Here is an 18,056-nt window from a genome sequence, read left to right as displayed (position 1 = left end):
CAAAGTGAGATGCTGTGGCTAATTCGGAGGGAGAATTTCAAGTGCCTGGAAAATGAAGGTGCTGAAAACTGAACGGCATCGGCAGGAGTTTTAGTCCCAAATGCCTGGCTGAGGGCTAACAAAAAATATCAGGTGCTGAAGACTTAGCACCGACGGGCTGCTTCGGTTCAGGGTTCCCCGAGGGCTCTGGGGCTGGGGTGGGTGCTGCCTCTCTAAGGAGGACAGGGCGAGTGGAGGAAAGCCCATTACTCTCAGATGAGCTCCTGTGGGAAAATACCTTGCCCATGAGACAGCTTAAATGGGATTTTACAGCTTGGACTTAGATGACTTCTCCTGCCCTACCAGCAAAAAAAGGACACGCTGAGGGCTGGGGGAATCCTCCAGGGGAGGCTGAAAACGGAGCATTTTGGGTTGAAGAGCAGCATTTTAATAGTGTGTGAACTAGCGTCGTCGCTGTGTTCGCTGCAGGTCACCCAAGTGCCCACGTTCCCCGTGCGGACGGCTCTGCTCTGTCTGCTTCTGCCACCTTCCAGCTGGTGACCTGGCAATGTCACAGCCACCTCAGGCGGGCTGTGAGGGTCCTTGCCCCGCCAGCTTGTCCTGCAGTGACCTACCCTTCCCCTCACGTACCCCCCCCCGCCATCGCGGCTCGGAGGCCAGCAGTGTGCCTGTCCCTTTAAATTTCGCCGACGGAGCCAGGGAATCCCTCTGGCAGCCGCGTCATCCGCGGCAAGGAAACCCGCGCTGGCGTCGTGCGACGCAAATGACCATTTTTGGCAACGTGCGACAACGGACGGGACCAAGTAGGGCGGGGGGGGAGAAAGGAGGGGCTTGACGGGAATACGCCGCCGCACCGCCCCCGCCGTTCCGCCCGCCCCGTCCGGACCGCGCTCCGCGCGGGTTCGGACGGGGCGGGCGGAGCGGCGGGGGCGGTGCGGCGGAGGCGGACGCGGTTCCCCCCCCTCCCCGTCCCGCCCCCCCCGGCGGCGGCAGCAGGTGGGAGGTTCCGCGCTGGCAAGGTGGGGCCGGTGCGCCGCGGGTTTGACGTGTGCGAGTGCACATGGTGCGGCGGGCGGATAATAAGGGAGCGCAGGCCGGGAAGGGGGGGGCGGCGATGCCATTGCTCTGAGTCACCCCGCCGGGTGAGCGCGGAGCTCCCGTTCGCCTGTTACCGTGCGGGGAGCCGCGGGGTGTTAAGACTCGGTTGAGTCACCCCGCGACGGGAAAAGAGGGCGGCCGGTGGTGGTGAAAGGTGTAAGGAGGAGGGGGGAGGAAGGCGGGTGGAGGAGAACCGCTCCGCCTGCAGCCCCCGGGGCCCCGGGACCGCTCCGCCGGCGGAGCAAGTTTCACCGTGGAGCGCGGAGGGAGGACATCGGCGCGCACGCTGCCTGCGCCTCCCGTCCCGTCCCGACGGCGCTTCGCTGCCGCTTGAGCCTCTTTTATTATTTGATTATTGTTTTTCTATCTTTTTTCTCCCTTTTTTACCCCGTCTCCCCCCTCCAAAGCCTTTTTTTTCCCCCCCTTTCCTCGGCGAGCGTTGGGAGGCGAAAGGCAAGAGCCGAAGGGGGCGGGGAGACGGCGAGGGAGCGGCGGGTGTCGGTGCGGGAAGGCGGGGACGCGGCTCCCCCGGCCCGACCTCGGACCATGTACCAGGACTACCCCGGGAACTTCGACACCTCCTCCAGAGGCAGCAGCGGCTCCCCGGGACATCCCGAGACCTACTCCAGCGGCGCAGCCCATCAGGTAGGGACGGGCGCTGCCCCTCTCCCCCCGCTCCCTCCGGGGACGGCTGCGAGCGCTCCCGGCACGGGAGTTCACCGCCACGCCCGGGGAGCGGCGCTTCCTCCGCGGTGAAGGCGCGGGCGCCCGGCGGAGAGGCGCCGTCCGTGGGGGCGCAGGCGGTGCCGGGGCGCGGGCTGCCCGCAGCCGCCGTCCCGTCCCGTCGCTCCCGGCGAGGCACCGCCGCTTTCCTTCCCTCCTCTTCCCCCCCCTGCCTGCCTGCCCCGGAGCGAGTGCCGCGACCCTTCCGGGAGGGACGCTGAGCGGAGCCCCCCCTCTGCTCGGGGCCGGGGGTGCCCACCCGGGACCAGGGGTGTCGTGGGAGGCAGCAGCCTGCCCCGAGGGGGGGACGTGCGGCGAGGAAGCGTCCGGCGGGCTGCCTCTGCCGCCCCGGCCCCAGGTACAGCGGGGCCCGCGGGTGTCGGTGGGGAGCCCCCGGCTGCTGCCCGGGGACCCGCCGCAGCGGCGGGCTGGGGCCAGCTCGGAAATCACGGGGCTTCTCTGGGCAGCTGCTTTCCGAGGCCGGTAACGCACATACACGGGCGCATCTGACTCTTCCTCCTTCCTGCTTTTGTTCTCGTCGGGAGCTCCGCTGTCCCGCCGCTCACTGCCCCTTCCCGGGCACTCGGGCACTCGCACCGGCTCGGGCGTCTTCCCCGGGACTTGGGGAAGTGCCGCCTGAGTTACTTTCAAGGCGCTACTGCAGCCACCGTAAAAGGCGCAGGGGATGGCTTGAAGTGGGCTCTAGCTTTTTCAAGCGTCTAAAGTGGTCTTCCCCGCTTCTCACACACGCACACCGCCCCCCCCGCCCCAAACTTTGGCTCCGTGGCGGTGACATTATTTTTGCCTCTCCCACCGGTGAGATTCAAAGGCCGGCGGCGTTGCCGCTTTGCTCTGCCCGGCTGCTCCTTCGCTTTCCCGGGCGCCGCCGGCCGCTCTCCGGCTGCTGAGAGGGCTTTTTCCCCGGCGGGAGTTTCCCGGGGACCCGCCGCAGCGCTCCCCGCGCCGGCCGGCGCTGCCCCCCCACCCTCCGCCGGCTGCCGCTGCCGGGCGGCGCGGCAGGAACGGGAGATAGTTCCTGGGGAAGCGGCGTGAATTCACGGACCTAAAAGGCTAGTCGGGCGGTTTGAGGGTGTTTTTTTTCCTCTTTTCATTTTCCTAAGAAAACATCTCGGAATGGCTGATATGCCTACAGCGACTAAATCCACCGCTTCTGGGGAAGGCATTACACAATCGGGCCAGTTATACAAACCTGGGTTATTTCATAACTTGTTTACATCAGCTGGCCCAGCCTCGCTCTTTTCTTGCTTTTTCAGAGTTGGACTCCCCCCCACCCCCCCAGTATTATTATTTCTTGTGTGGCTTGTACGAGCGAACTGGCAGCGTGAGCACATTGCCGTCTTCGCATCAAAAAATCATAGGATCGTTAAAAAAAAAAAAACAAACCAGAAAAAAAAGTCCAGTCTTAAACTTTGCCAACCGTACCAGCCCGTGACATTCCTCACATTAAAGAAGTTTTACCAGAAATGACTCGCCGCCGCTCCCCGCCCGCCCCAACCGCATCTCGCTGGTGCCCTCTGCGGGCTGCGGCCCGGGGCTTCCAGGGATTGCAGCTCGGCTCCAGCTTATTCCCTTGTTTTACAGTAAACGCCAGGACAAGGTGGGGGAGCGGGAAGGGGGGCTGAGAAGCTGGAAACGCCCGGCAAGCTGCAAATCCTTCGCTCTCCCTTTCCTCCTCTGATTCAGCGGCTGCGCTGAATTCAAGCACTTGTTGCAGGAGGTCATGAAACTCCAGCGTCGCTTAATATTTGACTGATCGAGGTCTGACCGATAACTGGGTTTTCCCCTTTTTATTTTCTGGGGCTGCGTGTCTTCCCCAGGCAGCTGGTGTGCGTGGCGTTTGATACGGGTGCCAGAGCCCGGTTTCTAGGGCTACTATCTGAAACGGGGCTTTGAGCAGGATGCCGACTTAGCGAGAACATAAATGTTTTCTTTAAGAATCCGAGAGATTTCTCAAGGCCTTGTGCGTCGTCTTTCCCTTGATCCTTACAGATGTTGTAGATTAGGATCAAATGTAAGCGTTGCCTTTACCCTAGCAGTCGGGCTGTTCTGCTGATTCTGGTCTACAGAGATCTGCAGAGTTTTATCGCTACAGAAAATATGCATTGTAGAAATTTTTTCTTCAGTTTTGGGTTTTTTTTCCTTCCCAAAGCAATAAAAGATGCATTGGTCACATGTTTAAGTGGAAACTGTGTCTCTGAGCCAAAACTTTGATGCTTTTTAATTATTTTTCCCATACAACGCAGCACTGGAACATTTTTCTTTTAAGTTGCGTGTCATGCTATTTTCCTAATCACTGACTTGCCATGTGGTAAACATAGACTTTAATGGGAAGAGTTTGTGTACTCCTTCAGACTGGCCGACTCCCCTCAGATATCCCAGCACTGTGTCCAGTTTTCCTTTTAGGAGACGTTCAACATGGGAGAGCTGTCAGGGGCCTTGTGTTTATTATAGGATATAGCCTATACGCTCTGTATTGTCAAAGATCCTCTGGGTGTTTTTTTGGTGCTTTTGTTATTGAGTTTGTTGTATTCCCATGGTCATTGTACCCTTTTCCGGACCAGTTTCCGATGCTGCTCAGCGCTTGCAGTTACAGGTGTAACTGAAGGTCCAGAGGGGAGTGGAGACGCAACAGAGTGCGGTATAGAAACTCCTTGTTAAGATGGAGAAGGGAACCACGGAGCCAAAGCCTGAAATGTTCCCGTGCTGCCTGTGCACCTAAGTTGTGACCTGCTAATGCAGCCTGTCCCTGCCCGTGGCAGGACTTGCTGGAGATTCCCTTGACTATGGATCAGGGGAGGTTCCTCTCCAACCCTATATTTTGTTCTTGAGTTCTTGGCACTCTTAATAACAGGACTCTTTCTGTTTGCTGTTTAGTTGTTGTTTTTTTTTAATGATACCTCCATCTGCATGTTGCTTGGGTTGGGAGGAGAGCAGTGGCTTCGTGGCTGAGCGTGCGCAGCGTGTGTAGCCCTGCAATCTGGCTATCGCCTCATCTTTTCTGTAGCGCTTTGAATTCCTCGTAGATAAGGAGAACCGAGAGCTGGCAGAAAGCTGCCTCCAGGAGCCTCTCCCAGGTCAGGAGAGGAGAGCTGCGGGTGTCCTGGGCAAGGAAATGGCGTGAGGGGGTCTGGAAAGAGGAGAAAGGGGAGATGGGTGAGGGCAGGCGGTGCTGCCAGGGGATTGAACTTCTCTGAAAGGGGAGCAAAGTTGGGGCTGCAGTCTGGGGAAAGGTCTGGAGCTCCAAAGTGAGAAGGCCGGTTCCCAAAGGGACTGTGCAGGGGAGGTGGCAGGGAATTCGGGGCCTGCCACTGAAACCAACAGTGTCCCAGGGGTCAGAGCTGACGGCCACCGGGCAGAGTGTGTGGGGCCAGCAGCATTTTGGCACAGCAAAGCTGATCGCAGTGTCCTAGCAGGGAAAGCGAGGTGTGTGGGGAAAGCCTGACCCGTCAGGAAGCAATGCCTGTAAAACCCAGCAGTGGCCTGAGCACCCCGTACCCGAAGACTCAGACTGTCACAGCAGCATGTCCCTTAATTAGTTATCTAGGAAAAGTACTGCTTACTGGGAAAAATACAGAACACAGGTTTGGGGAATTTCTAAAGGTATTTCAAGGGATTAGAAAGGAAGCTGGTGACAGAGGTGGAGCGTGGCGCAAACAGGGACTGCAGTCTGACTGGTCTCTTCCCTGGGTCTGCAAGCAAGCACCGTGGAGCTGCCGAGGGCTGTGGCTGAACTGAGCGGCTCCCCTTCACTGTCCAGGAGGCGTCCACTAGTGTCAGAGAAGGGTCCTTATATATATACACAAAAGTGTGTATATATGTATACAAGAGTGACTGCAAGTGGTGTAGTCACTTCTTCAATAACTCAGAGCCAGGTCTTTGTGTCAGACACTTGTATCTTATGTGGCTGATTTGGCGGTGGGTCTGAGCCTCCCAAACTCTGATGGGAATCTTTAGCAGGTCGTTGGGTGTTGGAGGCTGCAGTAATGTGGCACTGCTGCAAAAGTTTTTTCCTCTGGAATGCAAATGGTGTCTTTGCACAGCAAAGCACCAGAAGATCTCAGTACGTTTTGCAGCCACAGCTTTCTAGTGTCCCCGCAAAGACGACAGGAGTTTGTCTTCTCTGCTTTTTTGGGTACAGGAGGGATGGTGGCACAAGTAGGCAAAGGTCGTGGTAGAAGCCACTTGTGGAGCTGGAAGAGGAACTTGCGTCTCCTGAGCAGCTGTGGCTTAACTAGTCTTGACCTCCCTCCCTTCTGCGAGGTTAAGATCCCTTTGTTACAGTGTTATGGTTGTGGAGCCACCAAGGCATCCACCCTCTCCTGTGCCATGTGGCCACAACCTACACTGGGCAGAGCAAAGGAGGGGATTAGTGCCTGCAAATTGCTCTGTAGTGTTGACAGTTTGCAGCTCTGGCCCTCTGTAGTTAATTGGGAGAGGTCACAAAGATGGCATGCACTCTGAAATGTGGAGTATGCTGAGGCTGTGCTGGACCCGAGCTCCAAGTGAATCTCTGAGGTTCTGGTGGGGCTTTTGCCAAGGTCTTGGTGCCAGTGTCATCCTTTCTGTATAATTTCTCCACCTCCTTAACTTGATTCACTCCTTCCTTCTCTTGTCCTTTCTTGCTAGATTTTGAGCTGTCCAAAGCTCTAATTTGGCATTTGTCAGTATTCAGACTGGATCTTCTGGTCTCCAGGTGTTATCAACTGGACTTATTATGGCTAATACTGGCCCGAAATGCTGTAGTTATCAGAATGTGAAATACTATTTGCAGTAGCCTTGGTTTAACAAAGCACTTAAGGTGCTTGACTAGGCACACCCTGAAAAGGAAATCTGTGTTGAAGTGCTGTCCCTTATCTGGGACGCTTACCTGAGCTGAGGTCAGGCTGATGCAAGGGCTCTCGCTTCTCTAGGAAGCCTAGTTTGTTGACCCAAGAATGTGCATTTTTCACGGGATCGTTTCATGGCTTACAAATCGATGGTAGTGGCGGCTGCTGGTCCTACGGGCGCCATCCCTTGCACAGTGATTGCTGGAGCAAGGCATGTCTGTCTGTAAAACAGAGCCTAACCATCGAAAGCCTCCTGAAGGAGCTCTGCATAGACAAAAGCATTCTTTCTCCCCTGCTTCCCCCTCCGGGGACAAGCAATTGTTTTCCTTGCAGTTCAGTGCCAGCATATTATCCAGATGGATTTACCTCTGTCTGAAACAAGGTGTACATGTATTTTGGAGGAGATCATTACCTGCTGCCTTGGTTTTACTGCTGCCTTGTTTTGTCTAGACAGCGCAGAGAGCTGCAGGGAACTTGTCCGATCTGAATCCTAAGACCTATTTTATAGGCTGCTATTAAAATACATATACGTAACCGTCCCGGGGCTGGGTTGCTTGTGCTGTGTGTGCAGCAAGTACAGAACCCCTGAACGAGAAGCAAGCTGCTCTTCTTGCTGTACCAAACCCTCGTGGACTGAGCCCAAATTTCAGGGGAATCCTTTGGTAGAAGAAGGCTTTGCTCTGCTTCGTAACAGCAATTCAGAATTGAAGTTTCTCTTCCTTTTCTTTGGACTGGCAGAGAAGTGTTTTTCTAGAAACTCCTTAATTCCCCTTTCACTCCACGCCAGAAGGAGCGGTGGGCACAGGAAGGAGGTGGTGGTGGTGGGGACACTGCCCGGGAGGGGAGGCTGGTGTAGGGGATACTGGGGAGCTGTGGGGCGGATGAGGAAGGGGGCTGAGAGAGGGCAGGGCTGCTCCGGAGGGGAAGTGCCTGAGCCCAGCACCTTCCTCGGGGGGCTGCGGCGGGCAGGGGCAGGCTGGGATGCTGCACAGGCATCCGCAGCCGGTGCCTTTGCTTTGGGTGCTGCTTTGATCCTCACTGGTGCCGCTCCTGAGGGCCCGGCTGGTTTCTGAGTAACCACTTATGTTCTGCTTTCATTGACGTTTTCTTTTCTTCTCTCTCTCCCTTTTCTCCCCTGCGTTTCCTCCTAGAAATTTCGAGTAGATATGCCAGGATCAGGCAGTGCTTTTATCCCCACGATCAACGCCATCACAACCAGCCAAGACCTGCAGTGGATGGTCCAGCCCACCGTCATCACCTCCATGTCAAGCCCTTACTCTCGCTCACACCCCTACAGCCATCCGCTGCCCCCGCTGTCTTCAGTGGCCGGACACACGGCCCTTCAGCGACCTGGTGTGATCAAAACCATCGGGACCACAGTGGGACGGAGACGAAGAGATGAGCAGGTAACCACGGCGGGGAGAGCAGCTGGGGGTGCCTCGAAAACAGGCGTACAGAGATTCCCCCCCCCCGCCCTCTCTTGTAATCTCCTGGCCCCACGGGGGAGTGCTGAGGTCTGTCCCCTGCGCTGTACAGGTGCTGGGGTTTCTCCAGGTGACGTAGGGTGTAAGCTGGAGGGTGATTTTATTGCTGTTTCCTCATCTTACAGCGAGACTTACCCAATCTCCATCAAATGCTTCGCACCACAGGGCCGCGTTGCGGCTCGGTTTCAAAAGCAGGTGAAACTCTGAAGTCGAGCCCTGGGTTTCAGTTTGAGTGTCTCTGCCACTCCAGGCAGAAGGAAACCTCTGAGCAAGCAGAGGAGATTTTACGTAGGTCCTTTACAAATCTGACACCCAAATTACATCAGCCAGTGCTTTATAGCTGTTCTGTGGCAGCTAGTGCTGCTCCAGTCTCACTTTTTGGTGATACCACCAGTACCAGCCAGCATCGTGCAGAGAGGAACAGCTTCCCCAAAGCACCTCGACTCTAGTAGCAAGGGCCTTCTGGATGTCTGGGGTCTAAATCCACCTTCCCACTACAAACATGCAATCGCTTCATCTCTTTACAGCAGTGAGGTGGGGATCCCATAAGCAGAGATTTTTCTGCTCCCAACTCTGGCATTCTCCTAGCTGGGATGGGGTGGCTTGTACCACTGCTGCCCTGTGCTCAGCCTCCTGATGGGATTACTGAGCCAGGATTCTGTATCCAGTGCTGGGGCAGGGCGGTGGACTAGATGCACGCATCTTGTCCTCTGGAAATCCTTTCAGCCCTGTCAATCTCTTAGTAAGAAACAGCCTTCTCCAGGGCTGTCTGGTGAATAGCTATCCACATTGCTAGGCTGATTTCTTTTTTTAAAAAAAATCTGAATAATCTAGATCTCCCTGAATTGTTCCCAAGCAGCAGTGGCGTGAGTCGCTGCAGAGCAGCGTAACGAGACGCACTGCGCACCCTCGGTACATGAGCACGCACTATTGCATGAGATCTGTTTCTAATAAGACTCACCAGCCCTACTTTTACTTCCACGTCATCTGTTTTGATTCACAGTCTGATTATTTTATGTGGAGTCGCTGTCTGGTTTGGACCTAAGAGATAGGGAAGGGGTTAAAGTCACTTGTCCGGAGTGAGCCGCACCTCTGTGCGGGGAGCTGGTATGGGTGCACTGAGGACCCGTTTTTGGGAGGAAGAATGGGGCAGCCGTGGTGGTTCGGGTACGTGCCAGCCCTTTCCACCAGCTGGAGCTACCTCCCGGTTCCCTGCGTGCAGGGCTGGTGTCCAAAGCCAGGGAAGCTCTCACGAGAACTGGGGGAATAATTAGTAACAACTAATTTGTTTGACAAATGCTGCCTCTGTGTTCACAAATTGGCCGTGAAGAGATCACCATATTCTCCGCTTTATTTGTTGTTCAGAGTTATTTGCTGAAGGATGCCTGCCAAGCAATTCCTGGCCTGTGGCTTGTTTGCAAGCCGTTCATTGTGGGTCATTCAAAGCCAAGTCCTTTTGATTAGGCGCATGCTAAGGCAGTACCCGGGCGCTTTACCATGGCTCTTTGGCTCAGGTTTCCTCTGTTGGTGCTTTGAACACCGCATCGGAGTGCCTTTTTGGAAAACATTGTGTAACGCTTTATGAAAAGAGCCTGTTTTGATGATCGCTTCTGCCAGCGAATGCACGTATTGGGCTTGGACAAACTACAGATAACGCGTACAGCAGGGGCACGAAGAGTGCCAAATCCAACTGCTTTCAAACAAATCCAGCAACCGCTGACAGAATATTCCTTTTTAGACCCGGTATAATGTTAAGCACGTCCAGATTAGGGGCTTCAGCCCCATCTATGAGATTTTTGCGAAGCATAGCCTCTGAGGCAGATAATTTTAAAATGACCAAAGGCCCTGGGAGGAGAAATTTCGATGTCAACACATTTAAATGGGGTCTGTGCTTCTGAAGCATGAAAGGGCTCTTGAAAACTGTACGCAGAGGCCCCAAGTCATCACAGAATCTGTGTGCGTGCTTAAAGCTTTGCCATACTGCGGATATTTGTGTGCAAATACATTTTTACCCTGCACACATACAGGCTGGCAAGTGAGCAGGCAGAGCTGTACTGGGAAGAGTGGTGCCCGTGGGGGCTCCTTATTGGGGGAGAATATGCCAAAGCCCCACTGTCTGCTGCCCAGCAGGGTGGAGGTACCCCCCACCCCGAGATGGAGCGCTGTGATCTGCTGATGGCAAAGCTTTCAGGCCCAAAGCCTGTGTCCTGGAGTCCTAGAAGTGCTTGTGTTGCTCAGTGTGCGTCCGGGGGCAGGTGAAATGGCAGGCACAGCCCGGATTCTGAAAAAAAAAGAAGAACCGAGTGAGGGGAATGCCCCGAGGCTGAAGTAAACTCCCTGAAACTGCAAAGATCGAAATTAAGGAAATAAAGCAAACCAAAACAAACCAGAATGAGGTTAGAGTAAAACTAACACCAAAAAGAAAATATAGTAAAAGGGTGAATGTCTTGTTTGCGATTTTGACAGCCTCTGAAGATATTAAAACTGAAAGCTTTTATGAAAAGGTTTTTCTTTCCATTCTCTGCTGTCACTGTGTGAGATCTGACATGTGCTTTGCAGGGTGCTCGTTTCACTTTTGTTTGCAGTCACCAGGCCAAAGCCCCTGCAGCGCACGTCGGCCCAGTGAGGCTGAAGCACAGGGCACGAGGTCAGTCCGCAGCAGAGGAGGATGCATGGCCAACCACGGGCTGTGAATCCCCACGGCGGTCTCTTTGCACCAGCTCCTGCGCGCCGTGTGCCGCAGCGGTGAGCCAGGCCGTGCTGGCCTTCTGCATGCACTGCTGTACCAGCTCCCCGGCCTCAGCAGTGGTGCAAGCCTATCTGCCGCTGCTGGGATTTGTAAAACCTCGTCTCAAACCCTAAAAGCTAGGCTGGACTTGACCAGATCTTGTGGGCTCCTGCTCACTTCCTCTGGTTTTGCAAGAGTGTGGCTCGATGGGTTTCTATGGAATTGGTCCTGATTTACATCAGTGAGGATGTCAGCTGGCCTCAGGAAGCCCTTGATATCACTGGAGCCTTGCCTGCTGATGCAAGAAGCACAGTGTGTTATCTCGTTGAGTGCTCGAAAATCTGAGGTCAGATTTTTGGGTGGTATAAATCATTGTTGCTTCACGGACTTCATGGGAGCTCTGCTGATTTCCCTGTCTCCCCCTCCACCCCATCCCCGACCTTCAAGCTAGCAACTATTTTTGTGTGGGAAGCAGCAGATATTTTCTTTCAAGAAAGAGGCACTTACAACATCGTGCTCTGGTTTTGCTTAACGTACCACCCAAGTTGTGAAACAATCAGAGCATCTTTTATCTGTTTGGCCTTGGTGCAGATTCACTGTCCTCTTTCACAATCTTCCCCCTGCTCCCCGCTCCATCTTCTCCTCACCCTTCTGCTAAGACCCGGTGCAGGCAGACATACTGTGCGCTTTCATCTTCTGCTGACATCAGTGAAGAGGGGGAGTGCTCAGCATCCTGCTGGATCAGGCCTTTTTCCTTTGCATTGCGGTTAAATCCTCACAAACTTCAAGGAATGCCTTGCTCAGATCTGATTGTGGGTTTTCTTGGCACTTGCCCACAGCTGTCGCCCGAGGAAGAAGAGAAGCGAAGGATCCGGAGAGAGAGGAACAAGCTGGCAGCTGCTAAGTGTCGTAACAGGCGTCGAGAGCTAACAGAGAAACTCCAGGCGGTACGTGAGCTGCATATGTTTCTCCTTCCTTGTTGCCTGGCCTTTGGACCAGCTTGAAGGGCATTGCTCTTACTCCAATAGCATGTTCGAGGAAGATGCTGCAAAACGCATGCTGCCTTCCCCTTCCAAGGCTGCCCAGTGGCACTGCTCCTACATCAACGGTGATGAGGGCTCAGGCCTGGAGCTCAGGAGCCTAAATTCCCCTTGCTGACTGCCCAAAATGTCCTAGGAGCTCTCTTCCCTTCTAGCCTCCCAACTAGCGTGAGTCTCCCTACCTCTGGTCTCCCTCCATAAGTGGAAATAAAGATGCTCTGTGCCTCAAAGGCAGGCTTTAAGGACAAAAGCATTGAATATGGTAGGATCACCTGAAAGCAGTAGAAAACAAGGCAGACGTTATGTATACCTATCAAAGCTACATCCTTTAGGCTAACCTTTCTTTGGTGGCGGTAACTGATTTTCTGCACAAAGGAAGCACCGCAGAGACCTGTGGTCTGATGCCACAGGGGAAATAACTAGTTAAGCTGGAGAAGGTAGGATGAGCACAAGAACCATGGGATGGGTAAGGGATTGGCTTAAGAGGAGGCAAGGCTGGGTTGTGTTGAAAGAGGCTGGAGGGAAGGCTCCAGCGCTCCTGCTCAAGAAGCAGCCTAGGGCTGGTTTTATTTGATGATCTTATTAACAAGTGCAGCAGCAGCGGTGAGAGCACACCAGTGAAATGTGTTGCTGACTCAAATTCTGGAGGTATTCTCAGTGTAGGGGAGGCAGGACATCCTATAGGAAGAATTTAAGGATTGTTATGACTAAAGTAATAGAAGTGAGGGGAGTGCAAAGGTCATATCCTGAAGGACTGAGGGTGACTTCTTTGTGAAATGGTGAGCTCCGCACACAGGAAGGTACTAATTGCTCACAGGTTGACTACGAGCCATCAGTGTGATGTGACCATGGGAAAGGTAAACGTATTAATCCTCAGATGCATCAAGGGATGATCCAGTGGAGATGAAAGCGTTAGCCCTTTGTGCAAGAGTCAGGCAAGTGTGAGACCTAATCTGGAATATGCGCTACAGAAAGAAAATGGAAACAGTTTATAGAGATTGCTGGACACTACCTCTGTCTAAGTGAAAAGAATGTGACTAACACAAAAAATGATGGCAGGAGATCTGAGTCCACTCTGCTAAGGTGTCCGTCAGGCAGACAGCAAGGGAGAAGAGTGAAGTAACAGGCCAAGACAGAGTGGTAGAACCTGGCCATGTGAAAATTAAGGCAAGCTCACGAGAAGACTATTTATAACCCTTAGATCAGTGAAGTTTGGGAGTAGCCTACTGGTAAACACATGAAACACAAGAGCTCAGCTGGCAATGACCTGATGCCTGCTTGGCTCTTGAAGAATCTGGGGTGTATCTGCCCATGCCAGATGGGAAATGGACTTGATGGCCGTGTTCCAGGTGAGGAGCAGTTCTAGAGCCTCTGATACTTACTTATTCCCCTTTTGTCTGCAGGAAACTGAAGTGCTGGAGGAGGAGAAGTCAGTGCTGCAAAAGGAGATTGCTGAGCTCCAGAAGGAGAAGGAGAAGCTGGAGTTTATGCTGGTGGCTCACAGCCCTGTGTGCAAAATCAGCCCTGAGGAACGTCGGAGCCCACCATCCAGCAGCCTCCAGAGCGTTCGGACTGGAGCAAGTGGAGCGGTGGTGGTGAAGCAGGAGCCTGTCGAGGAAGAGATCCCATCTTCCTCTTTGGTCCTTGACAAAGCTCAGAGGTCTGTCATTAAGCCCATCAGCATTGCTGGAGGTTTTTATGGGGAGGAGGCACTCAACACTCCCATTGTGGTGACCTCAACACCAGCCATCACTCCTGGCTCCTCCAACTTGGTGTTCACCTACCCCAATGTGTTGGATCAGGAGTCTCCTCTCTCCCCGTCCGAGTCCTGCTCCAAAGCTCACCGGAGGAGCAGCAGCAGCGGTGACCAGTCCTCGGATTCTTTGAACTCTCCCACCTTGCTGGCGTTGTAATCCCCCTGCGGCCCCCCCATTTTGCCAGTGTGTTACATCCCCCCCAGCACCATGGGGGGAGCCACCCTCCATGGGATTAGAGACAGGCACAGGATTGTTCAAGCACAAGGGCAGCAAGAACGAGGATGGGGAAGTGCTGCAGCTCCAGGAAGGAGAGTGAGGACCAACGCCAGCTCCCTGAAGGCAGGAAATGGCAAGGGTGGGACTGATGCGCCAGGACTGTTTGGAGAGGGTAATGTTCCCTCTGTAGGGACTGCCTATGGAAACCTCTTCATGGCCGTAGTGGACTTGGGGAGCTCTCCTGGTCAGGACTGAAGGCGAGCTGCAGATAGTTGCTAGTCATCCCTTTCCTTTGTGAATTGATCTAATCAGTTGTGCTCTGTGCTTAGATCATTCTGGTTAGTTGATCTTACAACTTCTCTTTTTCTCCCTCTCTCTCTCTGCTTATAATTACCAATGTTGTCGATCCCATGACATTTCATCCAATTCCTCTGAACTTCAGGATCTTTCCTCTTGGGACAGGCTGCAGGAAACATGTAGGGTGGTCCAGGCAAGAGGGGGATGGCTGGGAGATCTGGGAGGGGGGGGACCAAGAGGAGCCTGAGGGCTCAGCAGCAAAGGCAGAGCTGGTAACTCTGGCCTGGGGCAGAGACAGCAAACAGAGTCAGCAGGAGGCTCATGCAGAAGCTTTTCTTTCTTAAAATGTAGATATATTTATCCCCTTGGGCTCCTCATAAAACAAGTTAGCATCTCAGGGCCAAAGTAGCATCAGAAAAGCTGCTGGGCTGGCACTTACCAGTGTCTTTGGTAGGGTTTTAGCCCAGTTTGGTGGATGTCAAATCTGCTGCTTCTTGTTGTTTACTTTTCCTGGGCTGTCTGCTGTCTAGGGAGTATTGTATCTTCCTCCCCATCAGGGCTTCTGACTCAGAGGCTGATCTCTTCCTGTTGGTAAATCCTTCTCTCCCCTTGGCCATATTTGCAGAACATGCTACCAAAAAAGAGGTGGCACCATGTGCCTATAAATCTAGGATGGAGACTGGCAGCAGATAAGAGGGTGAAACAAGCTGGCTGTATCCTTGCTGACTTTTTCATTGTTGGGAAACAAAGCAGTGCGCGTCTACCAGTTGATACTAGCGGATGTTGTTTGCTCAGCGATTCCCAGTTTTCAAGGTTGGGGGGAAGGCAGTGGTCCAGCCTCCAGCACAGCACAGGCCACAAGGTGCTCCTGACGAGGCAGGAATGGCATGGTTGAAGTGATGACCTGTTTGAACTAGAACAGAGCTTCTGATAACCTCTGGTTATGAACGACAAATTGACAGTGGAGGAAGATCGATTACCATTATTTGCATCTCAGTCTTTGGCCTCTGTTTTTTTTGCATTGTAATTATCTGGCTTTGTTGGGGTTGATTGGCCTGAAGACAAAAAAAAAATTAGAGGGTTCTTCCCCTAGCCCTGGGTCCTTGTCTTCTCCAACCTGTGGGCTTGGCTGCTACTACTAAGTGCTCACAGAGGGCACAAGCTCTCCAGCGCTGATGTTCACTACTGAAAACAGTAATGTGTGTAACCTATTCCCACTTAGAGCCAAGCTCAATTCCTGTTGATGTCAAGGCAATGACAAATCATGACCATGCGCACACTAGGATTGCCCAGTTTGCTAGGCAGTGTAGGGGATAGCTCTTTGGTCCTGCCTGTTGAAGCTGTGGTGGCAGCTATTTATTTTGGTGTGAGATTTTCTTGTTCTTTTATATATATTTTTTTTAATCAACTGAAACCAGGGTATTTCTTGGTCAGGCTGGACCTGGAGAAATGCAATATGCAATTATAGGGCCAGTCCAGTGAGATGCTAAACTGCTGCAGTCCCCACCAACTCCACTGGGAATTAATAGGGTTCAGTCTTGTGGAACTGGACCTTTACTCAGCAGGGCTGGCTTCCCTCAAACCCTGGCCACTGCCCATTCCTTGAATCATTTCAAAGGGGCGCTACTTTGGTTCTAAAGGTAGGCTTTGCTTTTGCGTTATTACTGTTATTTTTAAACCCATGTATTTACCAGACCTGCCAGAAATAGAAAGATAGGAGTGATCTTTTTGCTTCTTAAAGCTGATTGTGATTCAAGCTCTTTCTTTGTTGCTTAAACACTTCCATCACTATACTGGTGCTAGAGGTTTCAAATTGAGCTTACACAATAAGTAAAATTGGTAAAGGAGTTCTCTTGTCCTTACGTGGACGTCATATCTTCCTTTTTCATAAAGTAGACCTTAAACTTCCCATAGTTAGCACAGAGGATCCTGTTTTTATAGGGTTATACGTAGATGATGATACCACTTTAGGTGAAACTGCTGCTTCTCTAACTGTCTCCGTTTTGCCAGATGCTTGTTTGGACCAGTCTGGATTGAGAATCTAAAACTGTTCAATAAAATGTCTCTGCATGTCATTTCCACCCGTTTTTGGGCAGAATGCAACATTGACAAGTGGTGAATCCTAAAGCGATGCAGCTACTTTTGAGGCCAGCTGACCAGGATCGCTGTCTTCTGGGACATCAGGAGCATTCCTACTAGGGGTTTCAGGAAGTCAGGTGCCTCCTCAAACCCGAGTAAGCCTAACTCCTAGTGGGACAACAAAAACCTACCTTTGCTTTTGCTCACTGAATCGTTGCCAAAAGGAGCTGCAGCTGGCCCTTGCCCACTGCCTGCTGCCTGGTCAGCTGGCCTGTCTTGACCTTCTCAGAGACAGGACAGAGCAGTCCCCTTTCCTGTCCTGTGATACTGAGGGGAAAAGAGGATTATTTTCTACTATCTGGAAAAAGCTCCGAATACCTTGTGCCCTGCCCGTTTTGTCCCTCGGATCTCTCAGAGGATGTCTGTGTTGGGATCGCTGGTCTCCTGCCTTCTGTATTTTGTGGATCAGCCTTACTTTTGTTTAGTTTCTGGCAGACAGGTACAACTTGAGCTCTGCTGCTGTTTTGGTCTGGCCCTGCGTTCTTTTCAGGTTTACTGGTGTGCTTTTTGGGAATTGACTGTCTTCCTCATCCCCAAAATGGTATTTTCTATGAGTACCTTCCCTGCTGATTCCTAAATGTACAGTGTCTCCATGTTCTGCGTGTAATGGGGATGTGGGAGCTGTTATAACTAGTGTCTGACCAAGAGTTGTTGAAGTCAGTAGAAAAAGGCCCAGGGAATTTCAGCTGGTATTAAGTCAACCCCATAGTGACTGGCCCAACCAAGCCTCTAATAACATCTTAAATTAATCAATGCCAAACTGGGAGGAGCAGTAGCAGCTGCATTGAAGGAAACATTCAGCTTCCAGGTGATGTTTGCCATTCCAGTTTTTCCCTGGTTCCTCCTTCCCCCTTCCCAGTGTGGCATTGCCTTCATCCATTCCTTTCTCGTAGGTGTGGAGACCGGGTAAGTCTCAAACTGCTTGTGGTGTGATGGGATTTGGGACCAACATGCTGGGGACAGTAGCTCTCTGTTGTGTTTTTATAATTATTATTTAAATGATCTGTTTAGTTCATCTGAACCTTTAATTTTGCTGCTTACTGTATGTAGGATCCACCTGGCCTTCATCCTAAATGAAAAGAAAAAACAAAATGAAAACAAACCTAAGACACCCCCCTCCTCCCTGGTATCTTATTATTTATTGGCAGGCAGCCGTCTTGTGCCTGCTCCAGCAGATCTGCCCGCCATTAATTTAACATTCTCCCAAATCACATTCCTGGTGTTTGGTTGTTGCTTCTTTTTTTTTTTTTTTTTTGTTGTGTTTTTCCCATTCTAGAAGAGACTTCTGAAATGTAAGAAATATTATTATTATGACACTTACAAGTTCATTTTCATTAGGAGGGCCAAGTCAAACATTTTAAGAGGTGGGGGGAACAATCTACATTTTATTTCTTATTTATTTATCATGTTTACATCTTTTTTTTTTCTGTTCAAGACTTGGATATAATAAAGAAAGCATTAAAAATACTCCAATCTTCCTCTTTTTTTAGGGTAATAATTTTTTTCCGATTCTTTAAATAAAAGATTCTCGGTTTTGTTGTTGTCTGTATAAATTGTAAAAAGAGATATGTTTCTAAAGATGCATTATCATTCCTCTGTGAACAGTAGGTGGAGTTGAGGACAAATCTCAGAATACAAGATAATAATAAAATCCCATCCTGTTTTGCTTAATTGTTCCGCTCCTATCCTGTATGATTAAAGGGTTATTCCACTTTCTTGTTTGTGGT

The 18,056-nt window shown here is 51.9% G+C and overlaps 1 protein-coding gene across 1 annotated transcript; it reads left to right on the top strand.

Moving 5' to 3' along the window:
- The first annotated feature begins 1,110 nt into the window (after positions 1-1,110).
- FOSL2 (FOS like 2, AP-1 transcription factor subunit) lies at positions 1,111-18,041 on the top strand. Its single transcript, XM_068413108.1, has 4 exons — positions 1,111-1,743; positions 7,820-8,074; positions 11,720-11,827; positions 13,324-18,041. The coding sequence occupies exons 1-4, from the start codon at positions 1,645-1,647 to the stop codon at positions 13,831-13,833; spliced, it is 972 nt and encodes a 323-aa protein (XP_068269209.1). The 5' UTR covers positions 1,111-1,644; the 3' UTR covers positions 13,834-18,041.
- The last annotated feature ends 15 nt before the right edge of the window (positions 18,042-18,056 follow it).

Source organism: Nyctibius grandis, chromosome 1 (assembly GCF_013368605.1).
Source record: "Nyctibius grandis isolate bNycGra1 chromosome 1, bNycGra1.pri, whole genome shotgun sequence".
Lineage (NCBI taxonomy): Eukaryota > Metazoa > Chordata > Aves > Nyctibiiformes > Nyctibiidae > Nyctibius > Nyctibius grandis.
This window is presented reverse-complemented; position numbering and strand designations above follow the sequence as displayed.